Here is a 12472-nt window from a genome sequence, read left to right as displayed (position 1 = left end):
AATTTGGCTGCCATCAAGGTAGTGTGTCCTGTCGTAAATCCTGACTTTGTGGGCAAAATCTTCTTTGTAAGAAAAGGGGAAACACGTGTTGTTTTACTGTATTTTGAATGCATTGGAAAATAAAATTTGTGAAACCTAGATTTTATCTTCTGGCTGAAACTGCACATTAACCCTTGTGTGGTGTTCGTATTTTTGTTACTCAGCCAGTGTTCATGGGTCTGGTGGACCCGCTAGAGTTTTGGCTTTCCAAATTAACACTATCAAACAATTTTATGTTAAATTACTCAACAGATGTTTACTTCATCCCAATTACAAGACATATGAACAGCAAACATGGTTAATTTTTTCCCTTTACCTTTGTTAGATCACATTTATGAATTAATGTGCTTCTCGTTTTTCTTTTATATAAAATGTTATAAATAAATCAGTTATAATCAAGTGGAGTGAGTGGAAAGACACAACACATTTACACGTGAAAAAATAATTAATTGTTTAATTTTTCTTTTGAAAAAAACTGAACACGGGTCTCACAGACCCGAACACCATACAAGGGTTAAGTTCGGTCCACTTTTATTCATCGTGAGCGCCCTCTGCTGCGCTTCCGGACGAACTACAGGTTCATCTACCGTGGAATTAACAGGAAGTGACGCCACTGAAACTAGCTAACTTTGTCCTGGAGACGGTTTGTGTGGCTGGCGGGAAACCAGTGAAAGCAGGTAAACCATCAGTGTTTGATCCCAGGATGAAATGCAGACAGCTGCGATGGATCCAGCGGAAGAGCCTCCGTCGATGTTGTGGGGACTGGATCCGGTGTTTTCCGCCTTCGCTCGGCTGTATATCAGAGACATCCTGGAGATGACGGAGTCCACCCAGGTACCAGGTAACAAACTGGACCTGTACCTCACCTTTTACTTGGTCGTCACTCCTGAAGCTCTAATTTTAAATTAGATTTTGTTAAAGCGCCTGTTAGCCTGCACCACGCATTGTGCAGAATTTTACATTTATTGAGCTCCTTTATTTTTATTTTAGCATTTATTGTACTTATTTATACCGTTTTAAATCCTCCGTTATTTCATTTCAACTACACCACCTGATGGTGCCAGGTGTGATGTGTTGTAGTTCCTGTCAGCGCATAAATGTAAACCCTGCAGGGGTGATGGAGTGGACCAGGTACCCCAGCTCAGAGGTCCACGGGGTCAGGCCCCATGTGATGACGTGCAAAAAGACAACAAAGAAACACAAACATTTGCAAAGTTGTGCCAAATAAATCTGTGATATCCAGACTATCACAAAGTTTTTACTGTCTGGATGTATTTTAGAAACCATAGTCTGTAAATCAAAGAAGGACATGAACCATTAAACACAGCAGCCATATTACTGGTCATGTAATTGCATTAAAAATAGTCCAACAGTTAGGGCTGGGCAAAACGATTATTTTCCTAATCGATGAATCTAGCGATTAATTTTTCGATGCATCGATTAATCTAACGATTCATTTTTCAATTCGATTCGATTCGATTAATGATTTTCTCCCCCATTATTTGACTTGTATAGCAATTTCACGTTTACTAATTTATGTATATAAATGAAAAACACAAATTTATTCATTTGAAGACCTTTTAATAAAAAAAAAATTGCAAAATAAAGTTGTAGAGGTCGTACAATCAATACAATAGAGATAGCATTTAACAAGAAATGAAATGTGCAAACATATATAAAATTAAGGAAAAGTTAACAAAACATTTCAAATAAATAGCAACAATGGTGTCTTTAAACAAACAAAATGTAACATTCACTTTGCTTTCTGCCAAAAAGTGCTCTTCATTCACAAAACAAAATCCACAATAACATTGTACTACAATCTGCTGTTTTTAACAAAAAATTAAATGTTTTGCAAAACAAATATAACAAAGGAAATCATAGCAAAAAATTAATAATATACAAACAGCAGCAATGGCGTCTTTGAACAAATAATGAAATGACAAGTTACCCCTAAGTAGGACTCTGTGACCAGACTTGTCCAAGCATCAGTGGTAAGGGAGATTTTGGATGTTTTGGAGGCTTTTTTTAGTTCATTCCTTAGTTTCTCCATTGAAGTTTCATACTTTCTCTCCATCATGCTTGTAAAATGACGCTTAGACGGCAGAGTGTAACCTGGTTGGAAAGTGGTCAGCATTTCTTTGAATCCCTCACCCACAGCAAGTGGTCTCTTGTCTTTTAAAATCATAGCTAAGACGCTCTCAGTAAGTACAGCCACCTCCTGGGGGGTGCATGGTGTACTTCTTCTCTGACAGTAGTCCTCCAGACTTTTCTGTTTATTCCTGAAATCATAAATCACACACAGCACACAGATGAATTCGAATAATTACTAAATAATTATATGGAAAGCATAATATCAAAATAATCTGATAAGGATCTGGTTGAGATAGATAGATACACACACACTGTTATGCCATGTGCTTTCATAGCATAACAGTAAGAGGTTAATGATAATCCCCAATGTTGAACATATGATATGCAGTAATCATGATGGCTGGAAAAGATAACGTTTAAACAGCCAGGGCTGATGGCACCTTTACTGGTGCACTGCTTTCTAGTCATTAGATGGCATAACTTTGACCTATAAGATCAAGCTGGAGAAGCATTATGTATAAAAACAGCGTTCAAATAGGATGAAACACATTAAATTTGACAAATCAAGAGTTCATTGTCATTTTGCTTTTGCAAGCACTTTAACAATGTTGTAATAGTGTCCACGACGGCTACGTTTAGCAGGTGGTGCATTATCCTTGTTAACATTTCTCCTGCGGCCAATTCGCTGTCTCACATTTTTGTCTTTCGCCGATTCTGATAATCAGCCTGCGTGCATTCAGACTCATTTTGCCAGCATGGGCCACAAACAAAACAACAACAACAACAACTAAACAGCAGCTGCTGTATGTTACTGCTCAGCAGCTTAAATTAGTTTTGTATTTACGGAGGTTGGGTGTTTATCTCTGTGTCTATGAGTGAGTGTACGTCTACGTGGGGCGGGGGGGTCTGGATGAATTAACGGGTAAAAACTAGCGTTAGTAAAAAAGTTGAAAACTTACGGTGGTTTGTCCTTTGCAGAAGCTGCTCCTGGATGCAGTCGTTTGAGGTGCTGGTGCATAGCCGTCGTGCTTTTATGATAGGCCATTTCCACCTCACAAAGCCGGCAGACGACTGAATCACTTCCTTTTCTGTTAAAATATCCCCATACTGTAGAGCTGCGTGTTCGGGTGGAGTGATTTAAGTTGACTGCAACTGCCTCACTCATGATTTCGCTACTCGCTGCCGCCATGTCTTTTTTTGAAAGTGACGACGCATCGACGCAGATTTTTTTACGTCGACGTATTTTTTGCGTCGACGTAATCGATTACGTCGACGCGTTGTCCCAGCCCTACCAACAGTACAATCCTGGTCCAGAGGACCAGTTCAGGGACTCCAGTTAGCTCAGGTGAAGTCTAGCTAGACTGGACGATCAGGAGCAGCTTTGCTTCAGTGTCTTGCTCAGAGACACTTCAGCACATGGAGAGGAGGACACGCTGCTCTCTCACTGGAGACTCACCTTTAATTATCTGTTGTTTTCCACTCAAAGGGATTTACTTCTACAACCTGCACCCGATCTCCAAAGTCGACGTGCTGGGAACGGTGGTCTACAAGAGGGAGAGGGAAGACTTCTTCTGCTATGGAGGTGCTCGTCCTCACTCACTCCCATTGTGGAGTTGTGCTCATCACTGCTGTAGTCGTGAGACCTCACGATTGTATTCTGGTCACATGTGCTCTGTTTTTGTCTCCGCTGCTGCGTGCTCACAGTGGATGATGGTACGGGCGTTATAAACTGCCTGTGCTGGAAAAGTGACGTCCTGAAAGAGGAGCGGGAGCCGAGCAAGTGTGAGTTCATGTTTGTATCTCAGTGTTAGCGTGGCGTTGCTTTCAGTTTGTTCAGTAAAATGAAGCGCTCTGCCGCCTGCAGACATGTCCTTGTCCTCCTTTGTCAGCCTGGTGATGCTTCAGATGCAGAATCGATACAGAGCGAGTGTCCTCGTGTGATCTCCAGCAGGGGCACAACTCGGCGCCGCGGCTCAGGGAGGCTTCGACCCGGTGGCGGAGCTGCAGAAGCTGAGACGAGCCCAGCGGACGCGCTGCCGCCTGGAGATCGGAGAGCTGCTCCGAGTCAGGGGACCGGTGAAGACGTCGAGGCAGCAGAGGGAAATCAAGGCCTCCACCTACTGTGAGCGGAGACGGCTTCATCCGCACACGCTCTCATAACCACCATCACTGCAACACCGACTGTCTGCAGCTGTTTATTCCACAGTTAGCCCACAGTCCTCCACAAATAACACAAAGAACCACAAACAGAGCGACACATGCACAGAAACACACTCACAGTGAATATGTGGATGTGGGCAGGCTCCGCCTCCGTCCTCACCCGTGTGCTTGTGCGTCCTCAGATAAAGTGAGCGACTCGGTGATGGCGGTGCAGATTTCCTGGATGATTGAGGCTCCTCAGCTCTACAGACAGTGTTACGACAAAGCGCCTCAGCTGGAGCCCGACGCGGCGGGGTACGAGCATCCACCCAACACACCAGAGAGTCAACATTCAACCCTACACACACACACACACACACACACACACACACACCCAGTAGCTGAGTCCACATCAATAAACCACGTCTGACCCAGGATCAGCTCTTTTAAAAACAAGAACTTCAGTATATTTAATGAAGCCATTAAAAGTTTTATCCTCACACTCTGAGTGATTTCACAGCTGTGGGCCAGAGTACACACGGGTGGGTCAATGTTTCACAGTTATTTTTTTCTCCATAATTACAGGAGATTTCATCATCACATTCTCAGGCTCTGTTTGAAGCTGCAGTCTAAACTCCAAGTGTCACAGTCTAAAGCCCAAATCTGTTCAGAGATCAGTGTCACAGGAGTTCAGTTGGTCTGCTTTCTGACGATTCGCTGCAGAGAACCTCTGAACGTCCTCGGAAAAAGGGGAGAAGCTAAAATAGATGCAGATGTTTCTTATTCCCACATCTTGTTGTGCCTTGAAATCCTCGGGCTGTGGTTATTTCAGGCTTACAGTGAACCTGACTAAGTTTTCAGTGGCGTTCTCAGATTTGTTGGCAGGACAGAAGGTGAAAGAGGTCGCAGGCTGCTTACACGTTTGATCAGCTGTTATTTTTTTTATTAGAGCAGCTCGAAGGGTCACGACGAACATCTGTCTTTCAGAGACTTGGCTGTCAGCTCCCTCAGCAGGGCAACAAAGATCTTGAAAGACTTTTTAAAGCAGAAGTCTGTGAGCAGGTTCAGACCCTACGATGTCCAGGACCTCCTGCAGCCTCTGATCTCCAGCCCGCCTCAGGCAGCATCCGCTGACCAGGTATGAACTGGGAGGGGACGTGGGACCAGTCGTCACACCTCGAAGCCTCCTTTTGAAAAACTGAAATAAACACCAGGATTTGATACTTTGCAGCAAAGTAAAACTGATTCTTCTGACATCACATTTTAAGATCTCAGAACATGGTGTGCTGCATGCTAATACCAGTGTTAGCATGCTAGCTAGCAAAGGTGTGAAGATGTGAAAGCACGCCATCAAACGGCGCGTGCATGTTTGATATTTTCCCCAGAGAGTGTTTCTGATCTGGCACAGAAGGAAGCTGGAGCCTGACATGTTAGCACTGGTTAGTGTTAAAGCCTCGAGCAGGCGTCGGCAACCTTTCTGAGGATGAGTGCATCTAAAATTCCCTCAGAAGTCAGTGTGCCATATGGTTGCATTAGCAATACATTTAGTAATGCTCTATATTAACAGTTACACACTATATAGAACAACTTTATAGAATTATATTAATACAGAGACACACGTGTTAATGTGATCTCTGGTCTCAGAGTGTCCAGCATTCAGAGGCTACCTGAGGACTCGTGTGAGAGAAAATCTGCTCACACAGACATGTCGAGCCAAACACTGTCAATAAGGCCTCTGCAATGTTCTGAAGACAGTTAAACTTGTCAGGTAGTGATGTCCAGCAGGTGAACATGCAGCTCCATGAACACACACAGCTGTGGATTCCAGCTGCGTTCGTAGTTCTGCAAACTTTGACCCCCACAGAGTCGAGCTTTTCAGTTCAATCAGCTGCATGTCGATGTCCTCTGTGTCCAGCCAGTTAATGCGAGACAATCCAGCTGCTCATTAAAGCTTCTGGTTTGATTAGAAAAGAAAACATTGGTCCAAACACCTGAAAGTCCTGAAAGCACATTGTGAATTCTGTCCTGAGTCTATGGATGTATCCGTGTGTTTCCGTGGTGCTGATGCTGCGCTGAGCCGACAGCTGCTGAAGCTTTTGAAGTGTCGGGACGTGGAAATTTCAACATCGCTTGAAAAAACTGCCAGCTAGCAACGTCCCTCTCACCGGTAGGCTAAGTTATTTTTAGTCTGGTAGTTGGGTTGTTAGCTAAGATACCGTCATTAAGAAGCAGCACAGCTAATGTGTCTATGTGAGCTGATTTGCGATGTGCAGCACTGGCCCGGCCATTTATTTTTTTAATGCATCTTCTCAGATTGATTCACTGCGTGTCGTGTCCAGGGCTGGACTGGGACAAAAAATCGGGCATTTTGACGAGAGACCGGCCCCCCAGGTATTAAAGCCATGAAGCCTTTGAATGAAAACAGACGCTGCTGTGACAGTGATGTACAGTCTTGTTGGTATATGTATGATTTCTATACATTTCACATCAGATAAAAACTTTGGTTGTAAGATTCAGATAATTATTTATCAAAAGCGAGAGATTTTAAATGAGAATAAGAAAGTATTTCTTTGTGCCCCCCTCTCCCTGTTAATGCCCTACCTGCCCCCTGGCAACACTTTGCTAGACCCGCCCCTGCACAGTTACCAGCTGTCAGCTGTAGAAAAGGATCCTGGTGTTATTTGTCTCTCAGAAACTGTTCATAACTTCAACTCATCCATGTCACCTAAAAGGTGAACCTGTTTCTCCATCACAGCTCTGATGGTTCAGTAAGGACATCTCCTGGTTTCATCTTCAAAAACCCATCTGCCCATAAAAATGAAAAATCACCATTGAGCATAGACAAATGCCCAGTATGCCCAGTGGCCAGTCCAGCTATGGTCACCAGTTAACCCTCCACGTGCCAGCGGTGGCACGCGTGCCCAGGGTTACGACCCCTGGCCTACACTAAACCTCCAGCAGTGATTTTAACACGAGTTCCCCGTAGCATTGAAAGGTCTAACTCACGTGGAGGTGCAGCCGGCCTGTAAGCTGAGTGACAAATGTGTTCAGATCTGAAGCAAAATTCCTTCTTTCTTCGTTTCATTGGGTTTTTCTGTCTCGTGCTCCTCTGATGCTGATTAGGAGCCTGTCGCGGGTCCGTCTGCGTGCCAGCAGCTCCGTCAGCTCCTGAAGGAGGCCCTGCAGATCCTACAGGACGAGGGTGCCGTGTACCGCAAGGTCAAGTCCCAGGACGAAGTCTATCTCGTAAGAAACTGCAGACACATTCATCTCTGGGAGCTTTTTGCTGTGCCGTGTGTGACGCTGTTGCTCCTCGTCAGGTGACCGTGCAGGACAAGGACCTGCTCGTGGCCGTCAAAGACGTCATCAGGGAGGACTCGAGGAGGGAGAAGTGTGCGTGGACACGCTCAGTGCAGTACAGACACAAGTTTTGATTAGCGATGCCCTCACAGCTTTTCTGACCCTCCTCAGAGGCACGAATTATTTTTCAGAGGATGTAATTAAGAAAGAAAGCTTTTACCTGCTTGTCAGAAATCAAATGAGCACAACAATTACACCTGTTGCTCTCTGATCACAGCTCCGTTTTCACTGTGGCACAAACCCTTATCGTACTTTTAGATCTCACGTGTGTGTGTGTGTGTCTGTGTGTGTCTGTGTGTGCATTCATTTCCTCCTCCTGCGCCTGCAGATGTGGAGAAGGGCTGCCACGTCCTGCACATCCTGTCAGCAGTCAGGCAGCGGTACAGCCTCAACGTGAGCCGCGCCGCTCTGGAGCTCGTCCTCAAGACGCTCGAGTGCAACAGTGACATCATCAGCACCAGCGACAGCCACTACACCGCCATCTGAGGAGCCGCTGCCGAGCATCAGCGCTCGGTGCATAAATCATGTTTAGCTTTTATCCAGCTGCTGTATGAGCGCACAAATGTTAAATATTAAGTTATTAAACTTTCTAAAAACCATGACAACCACATGTAAACAAACCATCACTGTTATAAATATGTTTTTAAATAAATAAGAAACAAAGATGGGCCTCGAGCTGGCTGAAGTAGCCTGGGGGAGGTTCCCCGGCCAAGTCTCCCGGGCTCCACTCAGCACGTCTGCTCAAGAACATCATCAGATAAGAAGAAACCCCACAGACCATTTCCCCCGTGGCCTCCTCATAACATCAGTCCATTACCTCCTTATCAGCCCGGCTCCCCCCACAAGCTTCATTAGTCATAAACGTTCCATCCATGGAAGATAAACACGGAGAAGATGGTGTTTAAAGCAAAACTCGTGGCTTTATTGTCGCTAGAAGGAGGCTGGAAACACGTGATGACCATGATTAGTCACCTGCTGCTTCAGGCCTTCAGATGCAACACAAAGAGATGTTTAGGCCTTTGCAGCATCGTGTCAGGTGGAGGTGTGGGCGTCTCTACTGCGACCGCTGTGTGCGCAACCAGGACGGAGATGAGAAGGATGGACGGACAGGCGGACCTCCTGCGCGTGAGCCAGAGAATCAGTGTTTCCTGCACCCCACCCCCTCCCTGTGCCACCTCCCTAGAAACACGCCTGACTGAAGGTTGTCTCCTACATTCTTCACTAACTTCCACAGCAGCTCAGAGTTTCAGTTTTTCTGAAACCCTGGAAACATCCCTGTGGCGCCAAAACAGCAAAAACACACAACGGCCTCATTGTCACGGCTCCAGTTCATCATGTGAAACTGGTGAAGCGCTGCTTTCAGCAGAGATGCGTGTTTCTTTCCCACAGACACACAGGTCCTGAAGCCTCCGAGGATTCAAACACCTGGGGCAGATTTGTGCATTTTGCCTGCTTGGTAATCTAGCCTTATAAATGTAATTAGATTACCACGGAGCAGATGACCCTGCAGCAGGAAACCTGCAGCTTCCAGGCAGCTGCCCAGATGTGCTCCTGCTTACGGCAAAGCCTCAGAGATGAGAGGGTGTTTTTTTAAAGTGATTTCAAACATTTTGAGGTACTTGAGTGTTTTCAAGGGAAATTATTATCTTTAAAAGTAATTTATTTATTTCTAAATACACTGAAACTATCATCAGATTGTGAAAAAAAAATCGCTTTGAGTTTGTCGACGGAAAACTTCTCCGGAAAGCAAACTAGGACCTTGCAGCGCTGTGGTGTAATACCACTTTGTACCACAGGGTGGCGCACAGTGAGTCAGAGTAACTTATTTAACCAGGTCAGTCTTATTTACACGCGCGGACTGGGGAAGAGCTTTGAGGAGATGTAGGATGTAACTTTTGTAACATCAAAGGTTAAACAGCGCACTCATAAGACACGTGGAGCGGCACCACACCGCCCCCTGCTGCTGGGAGTTGCAGCTGCAGTTTGCAGAGCGGGATCACAAAAAGCATCTTTAAAGGGTGCTGCTGCGTGCGCAGGGGGGCAGTGTTTAGTCACTAATTGGCTCCTTCATGTGGAGCAGAGGGGCGGCCGCTGATTGGTCGCCAGTGAAACATCTGTATCCATACTTCCACTTGCGCGTGTCTCTGGCCAGAAAGCTGCCGCTGCGTGGGACAGTGGTGGTTGTGGTGTTTAGCCTGTGACGTTCCCAGCCGCACGTGCTGCCAGATGTCCACAGCATTCCCGGTTCTCTGAGAGGGGGACGCTCGGGGGTGGCCGTACAGATTCCGGTTTCCGTGTCAGGGCAGCGGGATGGAGGCGCAGCCGGTACCGGCTTGTTCTAGTCTTCAGCCGTGAGGACGCGCGTGTGAAGCCCCGCCCCCCTCCGCCGGCAGCTCCAGGTATGCAGACCGCAGACACAAAGGCAGCCGCCGCACGTCGTTTCCGTTTGTGAGGTGACCGCCCGCCGCCGGCTCAGCCTGTGGAGGCTGCAGGCGAACCCGCTCACGGGCACGCGCTCAGATGGACCGTCGATAAGTTTGGGGTCGGATCGGATGCTGGTTGCGTCACGAGTACGGAGCGCCGAACCGTTAGCCGACACCGGCGATGCGCGCGGTGATTTCTCTGCCGTGATAAGAGTCAGCTGACCGGAGCCCCGCGGCCGCACGCACGCGCCTCCATGCAGAGCCTTTGCAGGGTGAAGATGCAGCTGCGCACCGTGCTGGACGTCAAGGTGGTGGACGTGGAGAAGAGGCGCAGTCCGTCCAAGCACTACGTGAGTCACCTGCACCCCCGCACCTGGTCCCGCTCACGAGTGTGTGTGTGTGTGTGTCCCTGTGTGTCTGTCTCTGTGTGTGTGTGTGTGTGTCCCTGTGTGTCTGTCTCTGTGTGTGTGTGTGTGTGTGTGTCTGTGTGTGTGTCCGTGTGTGTGTGTGTGTCTGTGTGTGTGTCCCTGTGTGTGTCTGTGTCCCTGTGTGTCTCTGTCTGTGTGTGTGTGTCTGTGTCCCTGTGTGTGTGTGTGTGTGTGTGTGTGTGTGTCTGTGTCCCTGTGTGTCTCTGTCTGTGTGTGTGTGTCTGTGTCCCTGTGTGTGTGTCCGGCCTGTTCACAGTCACAGTGTGACTCCTAAACGCAGCGTTTAGCCGTCTCTCCGTGCGGCCTGGCTGCTGGGGGAGAACAGCCGCTAAGCTCGGCTCGAGTTGCGGCTATCAGCGAAGGAGGCGCCGGAGCTCGGGCAGCGCTTCAGCACAGAGAGCACGAGCACAGGTGAGCTGTCACACAGCCAGCCTGCTGCCTCTGCTCATCAGCTTCATTGTTGTTCTGAGCTCCTGACATGCTTTGGTGCAGTGTGGACACACGGGCATCACTGTGGAGACACTGTACCCACAGTTTACCTTCAGGGGGGAGCTGTGCTCACGAGCATGACACATTCACGGTAACGAGTCCGTGTTACCGTCCTTTACAGACAGCTGAGCGTTTCCTCTTACTTCTGTCAAGATTCTGTTTCATTCTTGAGGAAACGATGCTCCAGTTAAAAGAAGTTTCCTGCAGATGTTCATGTGTCAGCCTGATGACTTCCCTGTGATGGAAGCCCCAAACCCTGGTGCTCCGTTTGAAGCAGCATTTTCCTTCAGAACTCACAGATGCCTTCAAACACACAAGGAAAGGCGAGCAGCGCCTAAACGCTGCAACAGTGAAGACAATACTAATAACACTACAGTAATGTGTCCTCATCGTGTGGGGTTAGGCTGCTGTTGGTTCTTGATGGAGATTTTCTCCACTTAAAGCAATGCAGGGTGTAACATCTAGTCCTTTTACTGAATCTGACTGTTTCTACAATGTGTCCTTTGCCTGTTTCTGAATCTCTTTTTAACGCATATATTTGTGTTTGTGAAGCACTTTGTAACTCTGGGTTTTGTCACACAAACAGCTGTCAGTATTTATTAGAAGTTACTGTAGAGTGACCTGTACAGAGGGTCTCTGCCTCTCAGCCTGTAACAGCTCAATGAATCAGTGGAGGATGATGGTAGATGGATGGGTGGATGTTGGGTGGATGTATTGTGAGATGATGTCCAGGCAGGAGCAGCAGGAGACTTTCAGCACAGGGTAAACATGATAATCTGCTCGCTCCATGTGTCTCACGGCTGTGTTCGAGCAGCTGCTACTAGAACAAAACCAGATTCTGTTTAATGCAAGAGGACGGCGATAAAGTTGCTGCTCGCTCTGCTGCGTTTGTGCTGCAAACCTTAAAGCTGTTCTACATCGTTGTGCGTTGGATCCAGGGGTCGGATGGCCTGTCGTGGACTCACAGAGCGGTTCCTTCTTATTTAAAAGGATCTTCTCGCTTTACCTTCTGACTTGCACTCATCAGAAAAGTGCAGGAGGTTATTTCGCCCGTCCCAGGACTCCGGCTGCTGTCCCCAAAGCTCCCCCTGAGTTTGTAGGAGTGTGCTCTCACCGAGTGACCGAATGAGTTTAAGGTGATGTTCGGTGAGCTGTTATTGTCTGTAATCTCAAGTGTAAAGAGCAGAGCGCGTCCTCGCTGACAGGCCATTCGACGTGTCGGACATCGCAGCCGTGATAAAATCTCGTACGGCCGTCACTATCAGCTCCGTCTGGAGAAGAAGCTCTTTTTTAACCAGGAAGCTGAAGTTTAAGTTGATGTCAAATCATGAGAGGATAAATTCTGTACATTAAACCTCTTTGTTTGAAAGCTCGTGCCAAGGTGAGATGACCCTGCTCCGCACTGAGCATGTGCAGAGCAGGTTTGTGCACAGTGGCTTGATTTTATTCCTTTGAAAGCCAGATCGGTTCATCCTCGATAACCTGTAATAATCCTTTTTG

At 47.1% G+C, this 12472-nt stretch overlaps 2 protein-coding genes across 6 annotated transcripts in view; both read left to right on the top strand.

Moving 5' to 3' along the window:
• Window positions 1–673: 673 nt before the first annotated feature.
• stn1 (STN1 subunit of CST complex) lies at window positions 674–8224 on the top strand. Of its 2 annotated transcripts, XM_085356488.1 has the most exons (10): window positions 674–880; window positions 3620–3715; window positions 3838–3915; window positions 4082–4255; window positions 4476–4587; window positions 5260–5410; window positions 6586–6663; window positions 7396–7518; window positions 7593–7665; window positions 7961–8224. In XM_085356488.1, exons 1-10 carry the CDS (start codon window positions 748–750, stop codon window positions 8116–8118), a joined length of 1176 nt encoding a protein of 391 aa, XP_085212614.1. In that variant the 5' UTR covers window positions 674–747; the 3' UTR covers window positions 8119–8224. The 2 variants fall into 2 exon arrangements, with proteins under 2 accessions (XP_085212614.1, XP_085212615.1); XM_085356489.1 differs by lacking the exon at window positions 6586–6663.
• Window positions 8225–9785: 1561 nt separating this feature from the next.
• sh3pxd2aa (SH3 and PX domains 2Aa) overlaps window positions 9786–12472 on the top strand; it is a 97851-nt gene continuing 95164 nt past the window's right edge. For all 4 annotated transcript variants that reach the window (XM_085355234.1, XM_085355233.1, XM_085355232.1 and 1 more), the window contains exon 1: window positions 9786–10405. In XM_085355234.1, coding sequence (XP_085211360.1) covers window positions 10310–10405 — 96 coding nt within the window. In that variant the 5' untranslated portion in view covers window positions 9786–10309. The remainder of the gene's footprint in view (window positions 10406–12472) is intronic.

Source organism: Diplotaxodon limnothrissa, linkage group LG6 (assembly GCF_057381915.1).
Source record: "Diplotaxodon limnothrissa isolate DT_005_m linkage group LG6, D_limnothrissa_male_GT1.1, whole genome shotgun sequence".
Classification (NCBI taxonomy): domain Eukaryota; kingdom Metazoa; phylum Chordata; class Actinopteri; order Cichliformes; family Cichlidae; genus Diplotaxodon; species Diplotaxodon limnothrissa.
This window is presented reverse-complemented; position numbering and strand designations above follow the sequence as displayed.

Excerpts from the sequence above, each read along its gene's own strand:
- stn1 (XM_085356488.1), top strand. The coding sequence starts at position 748 with ATGCAGACAGCTGCGATGGATCCAGCGGAAGAGCCTCCGTCGATGTTG. Across the intron at positions 881-3,619 it reads GGAGTCCACCCAGGTACCAG|GGATTTACTTCTACAACCTG; the intron begins GTAACAAACTGG and ends TTCCACTCAAAG. Across the intron at positions 7,666-7,960 it reads GGACTCGAGGAGGGAGAAGT|ATGTGGAGAAGGGCTGCCAC; the intron begins GTGCGTGGACAC and ends CTGCGCCTGCAG.